Below are 23,890 nucleotides of genomic sequence, written 5' to 3' on the forward strand. Positions count from 1 at the left end.
TCAATGGCTAACAGCAAGTTTTATTTTGGTTAGCATCATTAATACAGAGACCATGTCCTGAGGGAGTGATGGAAGCGAGATTTCATGTTGCCACAGAGGCTGGTTTAAACCCCTCTGATTGGCGATAGATATGGCTGTTTGGCGTTATGGGAGTGGTATGGTCAGGGGAGGAAGTGAAGAGTGGCAGTGGAATACAATGGTCAGCCAGCAGAGCTGCGGTCGAACAATCCTGCTCTGCATTACAGAAAACAGAGAGAAGCCCTATTGGTAGTGCTGTCCAGTGAGAGCGAAACACCTCCCCAAATAATCCATTTCTTACACACCTCCATAAGTTAGGCTTCAGTGCTTAAGAAATGTTTTTTTTTTCCTTGTTGCTTAGAAATGAAAAACAAAAGGCACAATGAATTTCAACTCATCCTTATCTTTAATATGCACAAGAGTTGAAAGGAACGATGAGCCACCTTAAAGAGAAATTCAATCTAAAATTTATAAAAAGATATAAACAATCAGAGGCCAAAATGCTGTTGCTTTATTCCTATTTAAAACAAGTTTTTTTTTAGCAAGTAAAAATCTTGCAACGAACAGAAGCTTGTATCAGTTTTTGATACAAGACTAAATTGCAATCTTTAAAGTGGCTCTGTTTAGGTGTCTAGACTCGTCTAGCTCTTGACTGTACACCTGCTAACGGTTTGTTCATCAATAATGAATGGTTAGTCCACAAAGGCCTGGCTGCTTGACCTGGCTTCACGCGTCGTTTCAGTAGTTAGCAGCCCTGACGCAACTACATTAGTCCAAAAAAAAAAAAAAAAAAAAAAAAGGTGAAATTTCCGTTTACAATCTTCTTTTACAAAATAAAATGCACGGGGAAGCGAAGGGGGAAACGTCCAGTAACGACAGCGAGACCCTCACCGCGTGGGCGTGCGTGTGGTGGGAAGGCAGCTCCCTGGCAATGTCTGCGGTGGGCTCAATGCTGTCATCCTGCGCCGTTCCGGTGACCGGCTATCGGCTGCGGCACACGCTTAGACGGGCGCTATATTACTCGAAAGTTCAAAAAGAAATGCTTCACTTGTACGAGCAGGTTGATAGCGGGTAGTCTTTGAGGAAAACTCAGAAGAGCAAAGAAAGGGCATACGCTGTATAGTCAAGGATCACAAGAATTACTCATTTCTTCACAACTAATCTGAGGGCTCCGCTTTTTACGTTAACACAGAAAAAACTCTGGATCTACACGATTTGATGTGCTGTGTCAGACACTCCACGCGTCAAATGGGAACAATATATACGAGCGCTACTGTATTCTTAGTGATTTTAACGTAAAATGCACGATGCTAAACGGAAAACAAAAGGGGGGGGGTGGGCAAAATTATCCAAAAACAGAGCAGCAGTAACAGGTCTGCAGATTGAAGCTGTTCCTTGAGGAGAGGGAAGAGTATTACATTACAGCTCAGAGTTTTTATACCAGAACTCCACCGGGAGCCGGAGAACACAGAGGGAGGAGAACCGGCTCTCCTCTCTCCAGTGACCAGGGGCTGCAACATCAGTACTGCAGCATGAATCCAGTCTTTAAACCCCACCCACAAATGACAAAAAAAACAAAAAAAACAAAACATAATTCCATTGTCATTCATCTTCTGCAGCTCCAGCAGACTACGGCGTTCCAAACTTTTCACCTTTTTGACTCCTGCTTTCCAGGCCCAGAGAGAGATCAATGCTACAAAAATTAGTTTTCCTTCCTTTGTGTTGTTTTCCAGATTAAGTGAAATTCAGCTTTTCGTGTCAACTCTCATCACTGAGTAATAGTCTTTAATTTTGACTCTGTACTACCCCCCCCCATACATAAAAGGCATCCTCCATGACGACTCAGGACAAAACCAAAATCGAGAACAGCAGTGATAGGTAACTAAAGAACTCCAAGTTGACCATTAGTGTACCCCCACGCCAGTTGGATTGGACCAGGACTTTCCTGCGGAGAGGCTGACAGAGTCGCGTCACACTGACACATGACTTGGGGGTGGAACATCTTCAACCAGGGTGGTGTTCTAGGTGGTCAACTGAGTGAGACTGACTCCAGGAAACAAAAGCCAACAGGAAAAGCAATAAAATGACAAAGCAAACCTCAGTCAGGGGGAATAAGGTCAGGGCTGGGCTCCCTTACCGCATGATGGGTGTGTACCTTCATGCACACAAATTCCTTGAAGTCTGTGTGTGAGAAAGACATTTGGCAACTGCAGAGTGACGGTGATGAGGTTCCTTTTTTTTCCTGTTTTTGTTTTTCTTCCAGATTCTGTAACGTTTAGGGGCGTCGGCAGCGGACGCTTGACGAAGTCTGTGATCCTTTAGTGGATGGCGACGGTGTATGTTTCAGGTTAGTGGGTCTGTCATGATGTTCTGAAGGTGATGAAGTGCTGGGCAGCGGGGCGACCCGCACATCTGCTCTAGAACTTGAACTCCTTGGTCTGCAGGCTGGAGGTGGGGTCAAAGTTGAAGGTGCCGCCTTGGGTGGCTTCAGGGATCAAACTGGGATCCTCGTCAATCTGCGGAACGGTGTTCGGAACAGGTTACATCCTAAGGCAGCCCTGTTCATCTCAGGCAATCTAAGGCGCAATCGTGAAACCCCAGATATACACTGTAAAGATCATAAAAATCTTAATTCATCGATCACGTGCATAGTTTGTCGTAGTGATACAGTCTGTGGTATATATAAATACAGAGAACAACAGATATATCGCTTCATCGAAAGTAGCCTATAATTATTTTTTCCCCCCCATTGCATTAAGTTGGGTGCCACACTCACATCATCCCCTGAAAAGTACTGGTCGATAATTTCAAACGCTAACTTGTAGATATCCTCATTTTCATGCTGCTGAAGGCTCTCTATTTTCTCCAGACCTGTAATTAAGATGGAAAAGCATTAACACTGCGAAAAAATGCACAACAACGGAAATCCAGGTCATTCCGTGACCGGCTCCCCGTTAAACAGCCCAGAAATGCTCGCACCATATGCCCTCCCCACGTCTGTTTCACCTGCCCCTACCTCCACACTCTTCGATAATCTCCGCAATCGTGCTGGCCTCCTCCCCTGCCATTATCAGGATGTTCTTAAGCCCGTCAAGAACTACCTGGACGACCTGAGAGTCCTTAACCGAGAGGAGGTTACAGAAAGGCGGTATCACATTCTGCTGCACCAGGTACTCCACCTGCAAGAAAAAAAAAGTCAACATTCCAAAATGGTGGCAAACGAATGCCCCACTGACCTAACCCAGGGCAGGGACAATGTTCACAAAAAATAAATAACTTACCTGATCTTTCCTTCCACTTATTGTCAAGTTGCTAATTGCCCAAGCCGCCTCCTTTTGCGTGCCAAAATCACCCTGCGGGCACAGCGGACAGAGGAGCAAAGGCAGAGAGTGAACACTAAGACCCCTTCGGCTGATGCTGGAGACGGACAACCAAATGGTGAGGCTGCACTATATTTATGCAGCGATGGAAAAATACGTCCTTCACAGAGTAGAGTCGAGTCAGCTTTGTGAGCCTGAAATTACTTCTCTGCTGGTTTGGGGGGGGGGAGTGTGCTGTCAAATCAGCACCATATCTTGGGATGGGGAACCAGTGATTAAGTGGTTTGACTTTCCCGGAGGGCTGACCCTAAAAATATTGGCTTGTTACAGCCAATAGGTAAGATGTATGGAGAAGGGGCTCCTACCTTGGCCAACTGGTGGATGATCATGGGGATGAGACCGGCGTCAATCACAGCCTGAACTTGTTGCTGGTTCCCAGCTGTTATGTTGGACAGGAACCATACTGCCTCCTAGAGGAATGTGTAGGTGGTGTCAGGGTTCATAAAACAAAAGGAAAATGTAGAATGCCATATGACTGAAGAGGAACAATGGATGTTGTCTTTGTTCCACAAGGAGAATTTGTATAAGCATCAGCCCACAATAAAAGGTATTTTCTGCATAGTGAAGAGAACACTCATCCACCCTCCCACACAGTCATGAACCATAAAGTAAAATATTAAAATGATCCATATTCTACCATGTCTCCCAAGCATGTGCTGGCTTTTCCGTTTAAAAAAATAATAATTTGGCGAGCAACCGAACAGGTCTTCAGACAAGAGACTAGAGGCCCTGATTCTATTACCATGAAACCACAACACCCCTGCAGCCCAGGCTTGCTACATTTAAGGCAGCAGTACACAATACAGCTACAATCAGTTACAATTAGTGTTCCTCTGTAATTAAAAGCCTTCATTTGCACTATGACATGATTACACAAATATCTGAATAACAGCCGTACAGACAAAAGAATTTAAGTCAAATAACTGATGTATCAATGTATCTATGAAGCTCTCATCTATAATGCACTATAAATACCTTCATAATGCATTATAAGGTATTATCCTTACCATTAAAATACATTATGAAGGTATATATAGTGTATTATAGATGAGCTTCATATAGCATTCATTATAGCCATTTTTATTATGCATTATGTTATGCTATTTTAATATTAATAGCCGTGTTCATAATACTTTATGAATGGATTATAATGCATTATGAAGGCATCTATTATGCATTATGACAACTACTTTTAGTAAAGTGTTACCCAAACTTTTTTAACTTAACAAAAAGATTTATAAACTCACAGTATAAACTTAAGCTTGTGTGAGATGCCATTTTCAGGATAGCGTACACCATTTGCACACAACAGTGTGGTGCATTGTGGGTATTCTGGTTATTACTGTGTTGGGTTTAACATTTTCCTTTGGGGATGTGGAAAATGCCAAACAAAATGGCTGACAGCAGAAATGGGGAGTCTGCACACTGCAGAGGGAGCCAGCTCCAAGAAAGTCAAATTTAAACTAAAAATACTGAAGAATATGGTCCACAAGATCCAGTTTAAGGGTTGTTTACAATTATACTGGACTAGACACATACACACACTCCACATACAATTATGCCCAAAGAACCAACCACCATCATAATGCCATTAGCCATGGGGTACGCAGGGAAACCTAAGGGAAGGTAAATGTAAACAGCAGCCAACACGCGTGGCCTCTGTCGCTCACCTTATTTATCTTCTCCTTAGGGTGCGTGAGTAAGTTGGGGAAGTGGGATAGCACGTCACAGTTGAGCACCACCTGCGTCTGCTCATCCGTGCCCGTTACGATGTTGCCTACTGCCCTAAGTGCAGCTGTCTGCAAACACGAAGTGACAAGTTAGACAACAAACGACCCAACCTTGAGGTAAGCATCATCTTACAGAGGCTGGCTATTCGAGCTACAGGGGGATTTGTATGCCACGTGCAAAAGCGATGCATTTCAGATACAAAACGAGCTACAGGTCTAACAGATCCAACAGTTCACTCACCTGAACTTTGACCTCCTGGTGGCTTAGCAATGGCACAAGGAAGGGGACCACGCCCGAGTCGATGACCATCTGAATCTGTTCGTTACCTCCGTCGGTAAGGTATGAGAGCGCCCATACTGTGTCCACCAAGATCTGTAAAGAGAAACCACATGCTCCTCACTACCTGCCCTAGAAGGGGAAGCTCAAGCAAACACTCCCGACTCCTCATCAGGTACCACGTCATAAAAAGCTGCCGTTTCTTGACAAAAACTGATCGCTAATCACAAACTGCACAACGCTACACTTTTGCATACAGGCTGAAAAAGGTGGCAGCTTTATTCGAGTGGCACGAAGGAGGCCATACTTACGTTGATATCCGTGTGGTATATCAGCACGCACAAGGCAGGTAAGATCTGTGGGCGAGGGGGACAAAGAGCGTCAAACGCACCATCGAGCAGTTTTGTCTCCTAATTAAGTCAATCTATGACCTGGCTGAGACCTTCAGGGTAATGTATGTGACCTGCTCCAAAAGAGGATCCACAACTCGAATCATCAGCTTATCTTCACGGCACAGTGCTCTAATCACCATACTAACTTAATACATAGTTAATGCAGTGCCTTGTGCCACAAGCCATCTAAACAATTCCTGAACAGTCTGCTTAATCAAAATGTTCATTAACTGATTGTTTAGGGGGAAATGGGTAATGGGAAAAGCCATTCCAATGGGGGGTGGGAGGAGAATTTAAATTCACCCAGGAAGCCACAGAGAGATTCAAAATGTGAATGATGTTTTGAAGCTACACGGATCATTTGAAGTGCTTTGCTAACCGCCAGTGTTAGAAGACAAGGACAGGAAACGGAAGAAATCTAATATTTTTCTGGGTGCCTCGTGCACAAGATAATGATTATTTTTGCGTTTTTTTCCCCCCACTGTTATTGAGGTGCGAGTGCCGAAATGTTACAGATTAATCACTCCTCATACTTACGGTCCAGATTTTGCTGCTGGGAGCCTAAAAATAGTGCAGTGTTTGGGAAGATTTTAGACAGCCGGGGAATATGGAGGAGGGGTGTACACAATGACACTGAGGCACTGCAGTCACAGGCCACATGAAGGAGACAAACACACACCCACACACACCGATTCATCATTTATTCAATGACTTACACCCTTAAAATTTCACGTTGCTATTTTACACGAGCGATTTTTGGTTTGGATTCTTGCTCAGCAGCAAAAGCAATCAATGGGACTCGAATTAGCAACCTTCAGAATACTAACTCATATCGTTAACCACCATGCCAATTGGACCCTTACAGTAAAGGCACTGTTCCATGTCTCCTGCTCTGCTTACGAATTTGAAATCTAGGTTGAAAATCTAATATTAATTTAAAAAAATATTTAGTTTAAACAAAGTAAGCAATTGGTGATGGTGGTTCTGTGAGTGAAAGTTAGATTCTGATCTGAAGTTAAATCCAGGATTAGCATCAGTCCTGTGATATAGTTCCCCTGTATTACATTAATATTTTATTGATCTTGCAGACAAACCAATGTACATTTTTGAGAAAGCAGGACCAAAGCACTTGGACTTGGGGTTACTTGGGGTTAAGGGCCTTGCTCAAGGTCCCAACAGCAAAATCACTCGGCTGACCCAGGGATTTGAACCAGCAACCTCCTAACCGCAAGCACAGCATCCTAATCTGCTGAGCCACATGCTACCCCACTTTCCAACAAAGGACATGAGTTCCTATAGCTCTTTGCAGTTTCATTCCAACACGAGTGGGATAATCGAGCTTTCTGAAGCACTGATATTTTCATTCTCTCTTGATTAAAAAAATTCACATTATTTGGATGGGGAATTCCTCTGACAAGGAGGTCCAGTTGTACACAAACCTAACATCTCCATATTTCATTTGGAAAAGCCAGTGGAGGTCCACCATCCCATCTTGCATCTTTCTAGAGATCTTTCAAGTCAAAGCCCCAACTAATCCTCTGTGACTTCAGATTCTAAATTTGCCAAGTACTGCCTACTTTGCAACGCTAGCACACGCTGGTATCTAATGATTTTATGACGCTGTGTCACTGTTTGCAAGTGTACATATGAGCCCAACGCGCTGCTGCACCCAAAGACTCCTGCGTTTCTGAACCTGAAGCACTGCAGATTGATTTATGCAGCCGTCTGTGTGGCCAGGGGCAAGATGGTAATAATTTAGCCACACTAATGGCTCCATATGTCAGCAGTGTATTTGTGAACATAAATCTCCTGCCAAGGTGCTCACGGAAATCAAACCCGAATCGGACTCGCTTACCTTCCGATGCATTGTTCCTGCCTCTCTCACACTCGCGCGCACGCGCACGCGCACACACACACACACACACACACACACGCATGCACACGTGCAGCCTTACCTCCTGCACAGTCTCCATGGGTGGGGGGGGGTCTTTGTTCCTGCACAGGTTGACAATGACCCAGGTGACGTTGCGCAGGAAGGTAATGGGAATGGAAGGGTTGATGAAGGACAGGAGGGGCTTGACCACGCCCAGGGAGATGACGTAGTCTCGGCACTGCGGGCCATCTCCTGCAGGAGGACACGGGCGTCGGCAGCTATCAGCAGCCCTCTGGGGCTGGGGGAGTGTGGGGGCGCGGGTGGTGGAGGGGGACGGGGGTCACGTACATGAGGGTGGGCGGTTTGGAGCTCGCCTACTCACCGATGATGTTGCCGAGCGCCCACACAGCCTGCTCGCACACGTTCTGGTGGGGGGAATGCAGAAGCCTCAGAAACAGAGGTACAGCATCTACGGAAAGAGGTCAGAGGGGGTCATTCTCCACGACATGGGCGGGAACGCAAAACACATCCACTAGGGGGCCTGGGGGGAAAAAAGGTTCAAGAATCACATAACACTCACAGGAAACGGTAGCACAAACACGGGGTAAGCGCAATAAGCCAGCCCCCAAAAGCAGGCCAGGCCGGGAGAGATATGGATAAGACCTGGTGCCCTGCAGTACACCCCCCCCACCCCTCCCAGGTGAGCTTACTGGATTTGACTACAGCCTGAGTCTGAGCCGATGTCCCAGATGCGATGTTCGTGAGTGCCCACGCTGCTTCAAACTGCAAGGAAGGACTGGGGTAAAGAGAGAATGAGTGCCCACATTTCACAGCCCGTCCACCTGCCCCTGGCATTTCACCAGAGCATGCAACCTCCTGGGCTGAGCTAGACTCGCCCGTCACGCTGAAAATGGTGTCGTCCGGATCCCGAAAAATCCACCACAGGCTCGAGTCGGTTCAAGAAAACGATACTAATGCCGCAGCAATCCAGCTGGGGGGTGGGTGGGGGATCACGCATCCTTGACTCACGAATCAAGTGACCCAGAAAAATTCTGTGTCACAAACTGAAGTAGAACTTGGCGGCCGCTGAGGCGGCTCACTTTTTTGGCAGACGTGCGACTTTCGCCACTCGCTTGTTGGCCTGCGAGTCTGGCGCATTGTCACCGCGACGACCCCCTTTTCCTCCGGCCCGGGCCACGCCGGCCTGGGAACGCGGCGACCGCGGCGAGATGGGAATGCAGATTTATCTCTGCCGGTGTCGGATTGAGGGCAGCGCAGACTCCGGGTGGGAAGAGTGTGGGAGAATGAGAATGCCAGGAGAGTCCGGCAGAAAAAGCGCCGTGAGAAATCCTATAAATCCCATGTATGGGACGGGAGTCGAACTAAGCTTACAGTCTGATGGGCAGGGTTCAATTATGGCTTCTACATAAACACAGTAATAACCTTAAGGATGCAGCAAAAAAATTAAACCACAGCAAAACCAGGCATATATGAGCGCATTATATAATCATAGATTTGCAGAGCTCTGACTGAACTGGGGAATGTACCGAGCCAGTGCAGAGTGATGAAATCCTGTGAAAGTAGCCCGGCTTGTACACGAATGCGACGGCAGAACAGCCGAAAGCCACCCAACGCAGTCCAGTGCTCAGGGTCAACACATGCGCCCCTCCCACTAACACCCTGGTACTGGTACAGTCACACTGCACACCTCCCAGAACAGCAGGGACACGCCCTTTGCCCCCTACTGCCAGCTAAGGGAATTCCCACCCCACCCCACCAAGGCCTGTCTGGCTGATGTAATGAAGCACCGTCCACTTTGGATCGCCGCCATCCCATTAACGCCGGTGGGAGGAAGTGCCCCCCCAGCAAACACTCACTTGTCATCCCTCTCCAGGCATTTCACCAGGATGGGAAGGATTCCCGACTTTATTAAGTCATCGATGGGGGGATTCCGATCACTGGAAAGTAGCTTCCTGTGAGAGAAGTTATAAACAGACATTTAAAGAATACAGCTTGTAATGGCAAGAGCTGAGCCCATACGTACAACAAAGTGCACAAATGAGCCCAGAAGCTGACTGTGCAGGGCTCCGCCATGGTCTAGGCTCCTTTTGGAGATCCCGCCATTTTTGTTCATTTACAGACACTGACATCCATACCTGGCTGCTTGGACGGCGCTGAGCTGTACTACTGCATTGTCACTGGTGGCGTTCTTCAATAAAACAAAAATGAATGTTAGACACACGCTTCAAGACATCTAATGAAAGATGCAAGTAGGTGAGAAGCGGCATGCAGCACACACAGAGCCCCCATAAGCCTTATAGACATAGGAGTGCCGCTGCTGTCTTACCTGTAAGATGGCATCTAGTGTCACATTTTGCTATAAAAAGAGAGAAGAAAAATAAACAAGTCATTAATGCAAACTGGAACGTTTCCCAGATCCTTACATCTTTCCATGAATTTTAAAGCCAGTTGGACTGCAGGTGAACTGGCCAACTTCACTTCCAAAGCACCTACATGACTGGCCGAGGGACTGCCAGCTTTGTGAGGGACATTAGCAGACAATGGCATGAAGGACAGTTCCCTGAAGGTTGGCCATTGGACGACTGTGCTGTGAAAGCGACGGCAAAGGCGGGACGTGACTCCAGGCAGGGACACGCGGACAGGCGGCTCACCCCTTTGAAATCAGCGTCGACGTCTGAATCTTCCAGGCTTTCCTCTTGTGGTACATTTCTCTTCTTCAACAGGTGCTCATCTCTTTTGTTCTTAAGGAGAAGGAAGAACATTTTTTAATGTGGGAAGATTAATAAGGCGTGAAAAACGATTTCTAAGCCATAAGTCTGGCTATAACTTATGTCCAAGAAGAATCAGTAATGTGTGATGAAAGCGAATAATGTTCTTGGTGAAAAACTGAAACAAACAAGCACAGCAACAGATGGACATTTCTTTCATAAGTATTTGGGTTGGATGGATCATTTACAAATTCCCTCAACCAGCCGTTTGAAAATGGTATTTTTCACAGAAAACTAAACTACTGGGTTCAAGAAAACGTTTTAAACTGTTATGACACTGTAAGGTGAAAAAAATCACTGTAGGTTGAAAAAAAAATTATTGTTCACCTTTTTTACTGGTCATAAAATTTAGCAGGAGAATAAAAAAATATGACAAAAAGAAATAAGGGTATGAAGGCAGCGTATTCCATTGATGTTACTTCAACATAATTGTTTAAGAGACATTATAACTGTTTAGAGGGTTTTCCACCAATACATCTGTGGAACCTGAATATCAGCCAAATTTACTGCTCAACCAATACAGCAGTCAAGGCCTATCATGTATACACACGAAGCACTAGACTCTATTGCATTAGTCATCCATCTAGAAGTAATACAAGACCTTTTAAATTCTATTTAGCATGGAGTCATCCCCCCCCCCCCCCATTTTCTATGTAAATTTCCATAACTGATGACTCATTATTGATAATGATATCAATTTGTTTTAGTATTTTTTTTTCTGAGGTACCCTGAGATGACTCAGTTTTGAGTTTGCAAGAGGGATGACCCCTCCATGGATATTTCAGAATCACAGAGTCTTATTCCAAAAAACAACCTCAACAACATCACCCGCACCGACAACTTTTTAGAAAATCCAGTCGATGTAAATTTACGCCACCCGGAACCGACAATGAAAGCCCAACTCGGCAGACGGCTTTGCTCGGAGTCACCTACGACATCTGGTCAGAGCAATGGCATTTCCTCAACTCACGCTGACCGGGCCCCTACCAGCTGAGAGCGTGCTGCAAATTAATTGAGACAATTAAAACAGTTGCAGTTTAATCCCTCTCAGTGTCTTGGCCCTCTGTCTCACTCACACACTCCGAGAGGCAGATCTGAACGATCCTGGCGATGCATTCTGCAGGCTGCCAGTGACGTCCGTGATGACTAATCAGAGAGACTCTGATGCAAAGGGGGGGGGGGTTTCTCCTTTCTCCAGAGTCCACTTTCTTTTACGCTGAGCTTTCCTAGCCGGCTTAGGTGATAAATACATTTAGGACTGTTGTGAGATCCCTCCTTACCGAATCAGCCACTGCGGCAGTTTGTTTGGGTCCTGGAACACAGTGCAGTGGTGGTCCAGACTCGAGAGGACGTGGCCAGCAACGTCCACAGTACACCCTGCTGTGGAGCCACCTTTCTGATGACATTACAGCCTCCTCAGGGGAATCGAGTCGGAGAAGAGGGGGGGGAATCGGGGGAACAAAGCTGAGAAACAGCTTCATATATTAGTCGGGCCTGACTCCCGAAGGTCTGCCCAAACAGTAAGGGCAATATCAGAGCCTGCAACCCCCAGGTCCGCACACAGAATGAACACCCCCATCTAGAGAAGAGCGCCGGAGCTGTGCATGTAGTGCCTGGCTGCTCCCGCTGTGGGACAGCGCACGGCTCAGGCGACTATCGGCTCTGACAGGGCCAATGGCTCACCTGTCGCCATGCAGAAGGGCTGTCATATACCCCATATACCCCGAAACCAGCCATCTCCTTCTTGCATATACACCGAAACATCAGTTTCAGGCGCTTGGTGCCAGCAACCCTGACAGAACATGTGAGATCAGGGCTGCTTGAGGAAGAGGACAATGGACCATTGTGGACCTTCTGTTTGCCCTTCTGTTACTATTACATCCTTGTGTTTAATGTCCATAAGAATGAACTGAAAGATTCTGCTGGAGTCAAGCATCACATGACCACTCCTGAGTCACCCACTCCAAGCCAGCCCATCAACACCCACAGAGGTCGGTGATAGAGCAGCAGCCTCTCCTGATCCAGGCCCAGTCCCACGCATGGCCAGCTGATGCCAGAAACAAAGGCAGAGGAGACTGTGGTTTGGGAATGACAGAATGAGTATGAAGAAGTTGGTGTAACACACAGGGGAGACACCAAACCACAATGTACCAATCGCAAACCCAGAAGCCATCACTCTCATTCATTTTTCATTTGCCTATGACAAGCTTGGAAACTCTCATGCAAAAATAAAGACCAAAGCAGAACCATACAAATCTTTAACTCAGAAGTCTGTCTACACGTTTCTTGGGGTTATAGTGTATTCCATTACAGTGTATATGTAAAAACATTGTTGATCCATGCATTTAAGATAGATTAGCTGCCCTACCTGGTTCCTATAGCTTAGACCAAACCAACCCATTGCTGATGAAGCTAAGCCAAGACGCAACTTGCTAAAATGCCTTCTAACTGAGAAAAAAAAGAAAATCACATAATAAATGAACTCGTGTTTTAACCAGGTCTCTGCTACCAGGTAATGGAGATGCTAGTCAGGGTTGTTCCTTCTAAACTGTGTGAGCTCAATGAGATTGAAGAGAACAAGAAACATTCTTCAGAAAAAGGGCAGCAGGGGCCGATCGTCCATTCCAGCAAACTGACAGGAAGAATATGAGAAGACTGAATAAGCAAAGGCTGGACCACTGATAGTCTATGGATGATGTGCAGCAGAAGGCGCATAACCAGGTTTGGAAGATGGGACACAACTACTGCTCCTCCTACAGACCACATGCCAGTGGCCTCACAGGTTACCAGAGGGTCACCTTCAGCACCAGAATACACTTTGGCACCCTAGCCGCCAAGAAGGGTTGGGAGCAATATAAGCCATCACACCACCTAACTTTGCACACCGGATGGTATTAACCCTCAATGACCCTCAACGGGAGGTTTATTCAATGAGTCCAGAAGAACGAATCAGGCCTCTTGGCACTGGGCCTCCGCATGTTGGCTGGATGCCCCCCCACAACATCTGCCGATACCTACACTCAGTAAAAAGCGGGCACATACCTTTCTCAGCTCCACTGTGACTTCATTCCGATGTCTTCTCATAGTCTGAAAGAGACAGAGTGGCAAGATAAGCAACGTTTGGTCTCCGTCCATCAAGTCTACAAAGGATGAGTACCCAACAGCCTCAATGAAGATTCATATTTATTATCTTGCTCTTTAAATCATGATCAGGTTAAAAATCACTTTAAAAATCCATACATTTTAATCACTTGGTTTGCTTTATGAGATAAGATAAAACTGCTCCTTAAAACTGGGGGGGGGGGGGGGGTCATACAATGTTTATCCGTATTTAACAGCATGTTTCAGTTTGAATTCATCACTCTATCCTTCCACGTGACGCTAACAATAGCCTATATAATACCGCCAAAACGGAGAATACATCAGGGGGGGGTGGTGTTTGTGTTCAGAAGGTAGCCGGTTCCAATCCCAGGATTAGCAAAATAATTTCATCATTGGGCCTCCAGTTTCTCCAAGGACAGTCGGACCCTTCCTCAGATATTGGATAAAAGCATCTGCTAAGTAAATAAAACGTAAAAATGTAATCAAGAAACAGACGTGGAGTAGGAATAAACACGGCCGGCATCTCTGATAGACACAGGCTGGCCACCATCACAACAGGACGTAGCACTGGTGCCTGACCAAGCTTCTGCGGCCACCAGCACTGCAAGACACATTCCTGCACAGCCACTGCGTGTCACACATACGTAGCACTCTTGGGGCCCCCCCTCACGGCACAGTTTCCTACATTCCCAAGAAGCTATATAACATAAGATGTGAGCATCGCCATACATAGGAGCATTTGGAGAGAAAATTCCTGACAAAATTTTACATAGATTTATTCCAGTGAAGTCAAAGGAGCACCACTGAAGGAGAACAGTCAGGACTAGGAGGAGGAAGAAGAAAAAAAAAACCCTGCAAAACACGGAGCTGGAAATAGGCTGGCTGGTGTTGGATCTCCTCAGACCTTGTGATGCGCCATCCTGGTTCATGTTACAATCCTAAATAGTCACTTATATAATCAGGGTATCACAGCCATCCCTGAGGAGGTCACATAAAGATTGCAGATGAGCGACTTGTTAATCAAATCATGGGTTTATTTTTACAAGCACCTTTTAAACTAAAGATCAGATGATCTTCTGCAGGAATGGAACATCACTGCATCTTCCGGCTTCCTTCAGCTGCGAGTCAGTAGAGGACGTCTGACTATTTGTATGAAATGTCTGCATTGTCTGCACCCAGATGACCCCAGAGAAAGGTCAAACTGACTGAATTCCAGGGTGCTGCACCACTCCCAAAGCTAGTTAACATAAAAAAGGATTAAGACAATCCTGGGTCTCAGCTGACCCACACAGCGTCCCAGTCTAACAAACTATCTGGCCGGCTGGGAAGGAGCCCACGTTCAGCAGGTAACCACCTTTTCAGCGAGCCTGAAGGCTGCTGCCCGCACGTTGTCAGGAACTGGTTGGTCCTGGTTCTCTTGTTGACAGCTGTGTGACTTCGGCATTTAAAACAGGCATCAGCTGATAGCACACACACATGAATTAACCGATATATAAATGGGTAAATATCAATGTCTCGTAAAACTGAAAAGATAAAGAAACGAAGATAAAATAAAATACACACATACATACTACAAGATGTGCAAACATATAAGCAACAAAAAGTCTAAACACCATCTTGGTCACACACTACTAAAAAAAAAACTTTACAATGTAGTAGAAGGAAGTCGCTGTTTAATGACATGATTATCAGAACAGTCTAGCACAATATGCTTTTCAGAGGGATCCTATATCAACCTGGTGTAAAAAGCGAGATTTTTATATAATAGAATTTTTAATCTCCCCCACCCCGTGAAGACAATAAACCCTTGCATTACACGTGTCCATACACATATGAATTGAGCCCTTGATTGAAAATTTTAAGCTATAGCATGTTTCTCGTAGAACGGAGCTTTGTAATCAAACACTAATATCAGTTAATTGCTAGGAATAAACAAAATAATTTTTTTACAAGTATATTTTTGGTCAAGTGATACAAAAATCAAATATATGAATTCCAATATTAATAAAATCAAATGTAGTTTTTAAAAATCTAAATCAAAGCTCACACAATCAAAATATAGCTGAGGATTCTTCAGGCTTTTTGAGGGTGAACATAACTTATGACTTCGCAAACAAGAAAAACAATCACTCAGTAAAGCAACCACCCATGCTATTTGTCTGCTAGAAATACTGATTCTACAGCCAAAGGGCCCCCAGACCTCTTCAAACCTTCTCAGGTTCCACTCAAAATTGTGCACAGCATATAACCAAACAAGCCCATTTTCAAAGGCATATTGAACTACTGTTCCGCACGTCAAAAAGTCTGATAGCTAAACATACAAATAAAAGCCCTTACAGAAATCAGACGGAAGACACACTGCAAGTCTTGCCCCATACCATTCAGCGGTCGCCCTCGATGGTAGATTACTTCACACTAGGTAAAGACGATGCCCTATTGAAGCTGCAACGGGCATTAAATGGCATGGTTCATTCCGCTTCACATTCCGCAAATCTGAGCAACATCAAGCTTCACATTTCACCTTTGTTTCATTAGCAGTCATTGCTTAAGAACCAGCCCAGGATAAACTTGCACTATATTACATGTCCGAGCCTGAGCAGACCCTGTTGTGTACGCAACATGTCCCAGAAGAAGGACTGTGCTGTCGTCATCAAATGCATACCTCCAAAGGAGCTTGGGCAAACATCATTGTCAAGCTACGTCATTGGCATATTCAATTAAAGCAGATTAGAAGTATAGTTTCAGGCTCCTTTCTCTACACACTCAAACACTGGGACAACGTAAAAGAGGCAGGAGAAAAAGATAAATTTGAGGTAGAAGAACTGAGGTGCTAGATTTATCAATTAAAAATTCTACACCCCCATGATTTCCATCCTTTTTTGAGGAATTCAGTAAATAGAAAAAGTATCTTTTAAGCAATATCTGACCTAGTTATCACGTGCGAAGACATCATCGCAGTAGGCATGTTGCCTGAAGTTCACACAATAGACTGGTCAAAACGTTGCATTTCAGTGAAGAAAAAAAACATTTTAAACTGGTGACTTGGACGTTCTCAGCCAAGACCATTGCACAGCTTAGGGTCACTTACAGATCCCATTTTTTTCTTATCACTGCTCTTCAAAGGGTCGTTCCATGTCAAGTCATCACACTTCTGTGTGAAGACTCACCCCATCCTCACGGATTTTAATGAAACTCGGCACGCTGATTTGGTCATATGAGTGAAACTGAAATTGGGTGAGTCTTGGATCAATATGGAGGGAGATTTAAGCAAACAAAAGTTTTAACTTTTTTTTTTTTTTTGGGGGGGGGGGGGGGCTATGACTTTGACTGGCTATATTTACCTTAATGTAAGCTGCACAGAAGTGGCTACAATGTGCTGAAGAAACTATGCCCAGCACTGGACCGTTGAGACTGAGCTTGAGAAAATTTGGCCTTTGGTTTTTGAGTTGTTGCCGAGATATCATTACTTATCTGAAGTGTGTATCAAAACCACAGTTCTTCACAGTGCTGTTAGCAGTAGCTGAATAGCAGTTAGTGATCAATGCATGGAACAGTTATTTTTCATGACGACTACTATTGCCAGAACTAGCTGTGGAAAAATAATTTTACTAGAAAACTTTTCAATTACTATTAAAAATGAATAAAAAGACAATATTGTCAAAGTAACTGAAGAGAGAGAATTCATGGTACAATCAGAAGAGTTTATTTTCCTCTTTAGTTTACAATTTTTATAGACGCTGGCCTACTAAAAGGGGCCATCATTTGTCAAAAACCTGAAAAACTAATACAAATAAACAAACTAGATAGGCTTTTACGATACTAGGGCAAGGAAAGAATTTCAATATTGGTGTAATAATACATAAGTTACATACAAGCAGTACTGTTTAAAGGGAAGGAGGGAATGTAAGAACAAACTATTGCTATACGCTCAATTTATAGTCTATCAGAGCCTTTGATGCATCTATTGTGTCTTTGCTTGAAAGTGTGTATGTCCGCCCTGTTGCTGTCACAGGTTCAATTACTAAAAGCACATCCTGATGATCCATAACAAGTCTACCAGGATGGTATGGGAATGAATAGGATGGAGATGATCCATGAGGATGTAAAAAGCTCAGTCTCAACTCTCCAGTGCTGGGCATAGTTTCATCAACACATCCCAGCCACCAATCATCACCATACGCAGCCATGACATAACCTTAGATGCTTGCAAAGTCGAGTGGCTCCCTCAATGTGCACTTACACTGCACCGATTTGCACACCTCACTCATCTCTGATGAATGGAGGGCATTTATTAGCCACATTTACTAGCCATGTGGGCCATTTCAATGGTATGGCAAGTACAGGTGTCTGCAATGACATTAATGAAGCTTTCCTTTAAATTTCATTGTAGCATATTTGTAACCTTAATTAAAGTTAGTACTTACACCTTTATACCTGTGCTTGTTATACTATTTCATGTCAGTTTGGCTGCCATTACAAAGGCCCATTAGTGATATGAAACCATGTGATGCGACATTTAAGTCAAGATATCTCGCCAACACCTTAAAAACCAAAGACCAAATTTTCAGGAGTTCATGACATTATGATCTAGCTTTAGTAAAAAAAAAACGATCAATTTTGAAATAGGTTTTTTGTTATTGCATTTTTAATAAAAGAAATATCATGTAATCTTTACGTATTACATAGTAATTATTCAAATGAGGATGGCATATTATTTATTCAATCTATAGAGCTGGACAATAGCTTTAAAACAGTATAAGAACCACATCTGTGCAGCTTACATTAAGGTAAATATAGCCAGTCAAAGTCATAGCCCCCCCCCCCCCCCCCCAAAAAAAAAGTCAAAACTTTGTTGTCTTAAATCTCCCTCAATATTGATCTCAGACTCGCCCAATTTCAGTTTCATGAGTTACTCATGTGACCAAATCAGCATGCCAAGTTTCGTTAAAATCCGTGACGATGACGTCCAAAAGTGTGATGATTTGACATGGAATAACCCCAAAAACATCTACTCTACAGCAATCAAATTTGACAAAGACGATATGACGACGTACTGACTACAGTGTGACCAGTCAACCAAAATACCAGTATGGATCATCAATGCTGGACACAGGCCATTAACATCAGGGCTTAGGATCTGAAAACATTCAAACCACTTCTTGCATGAAGACTGCCAGTAGCAAGTTTGCGTTGTTTCCCTTAATCAACCGAGTAACGATCAAAAAATGTAACTCAGGAAAAAAAAAAAACATTTTCATAACTGTTTAGGCCAAACAGTTAAATTGGTTATATAAATAAATATACACGATAACCCGCCTACTAGATTGCTACTACTACTAAATTAAAATTTGCTCTTCATAAGGTGTAAGTAGTACACATGCACATACAGTATAAGTGAAACTCCTAGCAGCACAATATTTAAAGGCTTAAGACATTACTCCAAAGGCTGGGTTCCATCTAAAGAGCTGTGTGAAAAGGCCGGCAAAAAAAAAAAAGCTTTCCCAAATACAGTTAAGGCAGTGGAATGTGTTCGTATATCAATTTTAAGCATTTCACAAAACTTCATTCCGAAAATAATTGCCTCCTTTTAAAAGGCTTTGTCATATATCAGTTCTTTAGTCCTTTTAAAATATGAGTGAATGTGTTAAGGAATACAATTTATAACCAAACAAAGGAATTACTTAATTGTTCTGCGGCATTTTAGAATTCTATACTTGGTTGAAATCAGGCTTGGAGGGAAGGATTATCATAAACCTGTCGCAGGCTGACAGCACAAGCCACTAACTTCAGATACAAAAACTCGCTATCAGTTTGACACTTATAAACCATTCGGCAAACCATTCCATTCTGTAAGTATGTTTTACCAAACACACAGCTAAATACAGGAATTTAAAGCTTCCGGCGATTTTTCCGGCCGAATCCTACGGGATTAACGAAGCCCGTTGTGCCAGAACGAAATCCCAAAGACATTTGGGTTTGTCTTTTGAGGAATTTCAATCCTTCCCTCCAAAATATTTTGGATAGAACCTGAAGTTCTATTACTGCTATCTGTGGCCATATGGGCTGGGGTCCACATGAGACTGACACCGGTTCTGCCACTGCAAAAACAACGTCCTCACATGTCTGCCTTTTCGCCTCCAGATTTAGCACGTGATCTGTGAGTCTTGCATCTCCTCCTTTCTGGAGAAGCAGAAGTGTTTCGGGGAAGCCTGTACAGTCATATTCAAGATTGCATTTCTCCAGCTACTTACTTTGCCAATGTAGACAGCAGTTAAATCATTTTGAGGTCAGAATGGATGACTTAGTCCATAACTCACTTAAAGGCTGCAGAAAAGAGGTCTGTTACCCAACTCATGATAGTTACAGACGATCTCACAACAATGGATAAAACTACCTTTGTTTTATTTTAACCTAACCAACCATGACATTCTGGATTAGAGGGGATAAGCTTGAAACATACCCACTGAAGTACCACACCAAGCAAATACGGATGATGATGTCAATTGTGCCCTGAATGCAGTCATCCACATACAGGCCATGCTCTTCCCACCAGCAGCAGCATGGGTTAGGGTTTATTGACAAGGTAAACGCAGGTCTGTCCAGCTCTCTACACTCCCGTTTATGTGGCGTGTCAAAAGTTCTGATTCAGCTTGCCCTCAGCTATTGAAACCACATAAAAAAGGGCACAGAGATGTACCGGACTGAGCCAAAGCCACCCAACGTCCCTGCATACAAGACCCAGAAAAACTTCACACTTGGACAGCTCTGGTGGCAAAGTGTACGTAGCAAAACGAGCATGACGTTCAAGTGTGTTGTGCTGATCCACTAGCCAGACAGCCTAGCATGGATGTCCCATTACAAGAGTGTGACTGATGACTTTTTAAACAAAGCCGGTTTACGATTATGTTGATAATTTATTTAATAAAATATTAAATATAATGAAATATTTACTGACTGACCTGAGCATATCACGATCCAACACAACAATCAGACAGAGAATAGACACTTAAATGTTCGAGCATGCTTGTTCAAACTGAGTCACGGTACCAAAATGGCAGGAAGTCGAGACTTACAACATGTGTTTGGTTTACCAAAGCAGACCTGCATGTGTCTGTTATACCAAACCAACAGAAAGTCTCCCCTAGGGCAACTAATCCCCAGCTAACTGTCACGTACCTTCTCACAGATCATGCTTGTGCATTTACACTTTCTAACACAGATCCTGCCCCACGATTGTTGGATGCATGACATCAGCACCAAATGTTCATTAATTTATTCCTAGGCCATTTCTTCATCAACTTGAGAGGATGGCCAGTAAGGAAAAGATGTGAAAATACAGTGGAGGTGTTATTTGAGGGCAGGACGAGAAATGTACATATTTTCCAAAATGACCATGAAGCACTCAAATGGCATTTCAGTCTGCCATTTCATCTGTGCCAGCAGAACTGACAGACTGAAAGCAACAACTACCTTCTGCTTAGCAAATTCTGAACAAGAAGGGGAACCATCTTTTTATGTTGCTAAATTAAACAATCGAAGGAAACAGCCGTTCTGGGATTATGCACTTAAAAAGTCCATCGGGGTTGGACCAAGAAGCTGGCCTCCTGATCCTCGCAGTCACAATATGGGATGTCTCTGAAAAGCGTAACTGTGTAACTGCCTGAAAATGAACCCCGCACTAAAAAATTTACCCTCCATCTCAGCATAAATTCCTTTAAAATTTAAATGAGATCTGTGGTGAGTAGAAAAAGTTACTCCACCATAACACACATTAAAGGGCAGACTCTAAAGCTTCTACAACCAAATCTCCCATTTTGAAGTACATTAAAATAACAGCACATCTGGTAGAACTCAGTAACCGCTATAACATGTACAATCTTCAGTCCCTATGCTGAGAACTACAAGTATTTGACTTCTGTTATAAAGACATAAGTTTAAATACATAAATGAAAGCACACCACTATCACTTTACATTGCAATCACACTCCAAATTTAAATGCACCTGCAGACATGAGGTACTGTCAACCCATCACTGCACGCCGCTGTCACCGTGTAGTTTAGCTACTCCACATATAACATGCGGTATCGGGAGTCAAGCCGCGCCACACGCATCCCGAGGCTCCAGACACCTCGAGCCCGACAAACGGTGCGCATTTTGTGTGTGTGTGTGTCTGGTGTGGATGCATGTCAAAAACGATAAAATACAACAGGATGCCCCTGCGCAGGCTGAACCACAGCCGAGGGCTGCACCTTTAAAGCATGGGATGCGGTGCGCCAGCTGAAAAAAAACATAATCCATTCAATATAATTTCACACGATTTGCAGAAGAACAGACTTCGACCATTTAATTTCAACATGTACCGGTACTCTCCTAATGACGCTTAAACGTTAAGGATGGACAGACGGCGTTAAGGTAAACCACACATTAAAAAGATCGATTTGCGCATTCTTGGTGAAAGCGAAATACATAGATTATCTGTAATCCTTTGTTAACCCGTAATAAAACCGGGAAAACTAAAAATGCGAGCCGTTGAGATACCGGCATTTCGCGTGCTCAGGCCCGCCGGGGGATAAACCGGGTTAAGCGGCTAACTGCCGACGACTAGCTGCTAATAACCAGCTTTACCTACATTAGCGTAACTAACGACGTGGACGAAAAAGCTGCGCACAAATCCAGCGGAAGGCGCTTCTCCTTTGCCGGTTTAACTGGTTAAATCCGGCGTCGCATCCCGGTGTCGCTGTGCCTGTCAGGCGCCATTTAGCCTGCAGTCCGCTGCCACACTGCTGTCGCTGGACGGGCCTGTTAGCGCGGTACCAGGCGGAGGGCCGTGCGCGGCTGGAGCTCAGGGCGCCCACCGCGGCGCTTCTCACCGACGCCACGCTAAGAAACGCTGCTGTTTTTAGGGATACCTTACGAAGAGAGAAACAGCCCTAGGCCGCGCCCGCATGACGAAGCCGGTGCAGGGGGTTTCCTGAACAGACTCCCAGAGATTCAGCCCGCCAGCTCGTCACAAGGCCGGATCTTAGAGCCCCCCGATCGCATGTTCCTTCTCCGTAACTCCCACGACCTCGCTCCTTCTGCTGCCCCCCGTCTCACCTCGACATCGCGGCCCTTGTTTTTGAAGCTCTTGATGCGATGGTTTTCCAAGCCGGCGCTTTCTGCCATGGCTCTTTAACGCGCTGCGTCGTGCGAGTTGCAGTCCGGCGCTCCGAGCTCCAGTGACACCGAAGACTGAGGAAGATCGGAGGGGAGGGGGAAGCGGCCCGACGTAGGGGCGTGACTCCGCTACGCCCGGAAGCTTGAGGGGCGGGGCCTTGGAGGAGGAGCTCCGTCACGCAATAAAGTCTTTAGGTATGAAACGGGCGGGGCTATACCACCACCGGCGTATTTAAACCGTCCCAGAGCGCTGTCTTTTACAAGGTCGACGAAGAAATACTATAGGGTTCACTAGTTCCGGTACTGGAGAGCTAATCCATTTTCATGCTCACGCACACCTTATTCAGCGCACTAGCTAATGGCCAGGTTTAGTAGGTGTGTTTGAGTAGGGATATCTGCAAACAATGTTGGTTCTGCAGGACCGGAAATGGGGAACCCTACGTAAAGAGAGTGCAATCGAGAAGGGCTGCGGGTAGTTGCAAGACTGATAACAGCTACTGGTTTGGAGAACCGCAATTAATGTTGTTCTGATTCATCAGACACTTTGGAAATAAAGATAGACGATGATTCAGAAATATTTATCAATATTTGGAGTGTAGTTAGCAAAAAATATAAATGGATTTTCATTCTGTGGAATTATAAATTAGGCTTTACTAAAAAAAAGATGTCCAAAGCTTTTTTGATGTCTTCTTACTAGACACTGCTGTAATGCATGTACAAGGCTCACTACATTTTGTGATGCGTTTTCAGATTTTCTGTATTTCGAGTTTACCATCTGCAACACGCGTCAAGTGGACTACAAGTAATTAACCTAACTGCAAGTCTTTGAAAAACCCGACAGCACGCAAACTTTACACAGAGGGTGGAAATGGGGTTCAAACTTGTACCCACAGGTACACCGTGTGGCCCCTGTTATTATAGATTTAATTCACACAGCGTTAAAATGACACCATAACTGAAGGTTATGAGGAAAAATGTTGTGAAATATTTAGTAATACACACTGAATATCTGCATGCGTAACAGTATTGTTATGTCGATAATGCGTAATAAATGTGCTGGATTGGTTGTATTGAAATAGGCCTACTGATTGGTCTTTTTATCAAAGAAAATGACAGCTGTGTTTTTCCTTGTACCGATTTCTTATCAAATGAGCATGCGCAGGGCGTGGCAC

The 23,890-nt window shown here is 44.4% G+C and overlaps 1 protein-coding gene across 1 annotated transcript; it reads right to left on the reverse strand.

Moving 5' to 3' along the window:
• On the reverse strand, positions 1-22,898 carry LOC125709517 (importin subunit alpha-4). The gene is made up of 17 exons (XM_048978066.1): positions 22,659-22,898; positions 13,502-13,546; positions 10,343-10,432; positions 10,018-10,047; positions 9,827-9,879; positions 9,548-9,643; positions 8,381-8,466; positions 8,053-8,139; positions 7,753-7,922; positions 5,717-5,761; positions 5,370-5,501; positions 5,069-5,197; positions 3,704-3,808; positions 3,300-3,371; positions 3,035-3,197; positions 2,795-2,889; positions 1-2,534 (listed from the first exon to the last, which is right to left on the reverse strand). Exons 1-17 carry the CDS (start codon positions 22,725-22,727, stop codon positions 2,436-2,438), a joined length of 1,566 nt encoding a protein of 521 aa, XP_048834023.1. The 5' UTR covers positions 22,728-22,898; the 3' UTR covers positions 1-2,435.
• Between the last annotated feature and the right edge of the window lie 992 nt (positions 22,899-23,890).

The sequence above is a fragment of the Brienomyrus brachyistius genome, chromosome 16 (genome assembly GCF_023856365.1).
Source record: "Brienomyrus brachyistius isolate T26 chromosome 16, BBRACH_0.4, whole genome shotgun sequence".
In the NCBI taxonomy this organism is placed as follows: domain Eukaryota; kingdom Metazoa; phylum Chordata; class Actinopteri; order Osteoglossiformes; family Mormyridae; genus Brienomyrus; species Brienomyrus brachyistius.

Excerpts from the sequence above, each read along its gene's own strand:
- LOC125709517 (XM_048978066.1), bottom strand. The coding sequence starts at position 22,727 with ATGGCAGAAAGCGCCGGCTTGGAAAACCATCGCATCAAGAGCTTCAAA. Across the intron at positions 3,809-5,068 it reads CTAAGGAGAAGATAAATAAG|GAGGCAGTATGGTTCCTGTC; the intron begins GTGAGCGACAGA and ends ACATTCCTCTAG. Across the intron at positions 3,372-3,703 it reads TCATCCACCAGTTGGCCAAG|GGTGATTTTGGCACGCAAAA; the intron begins GTAGGAGCCCCT and ends CTGTGCCCGCAG.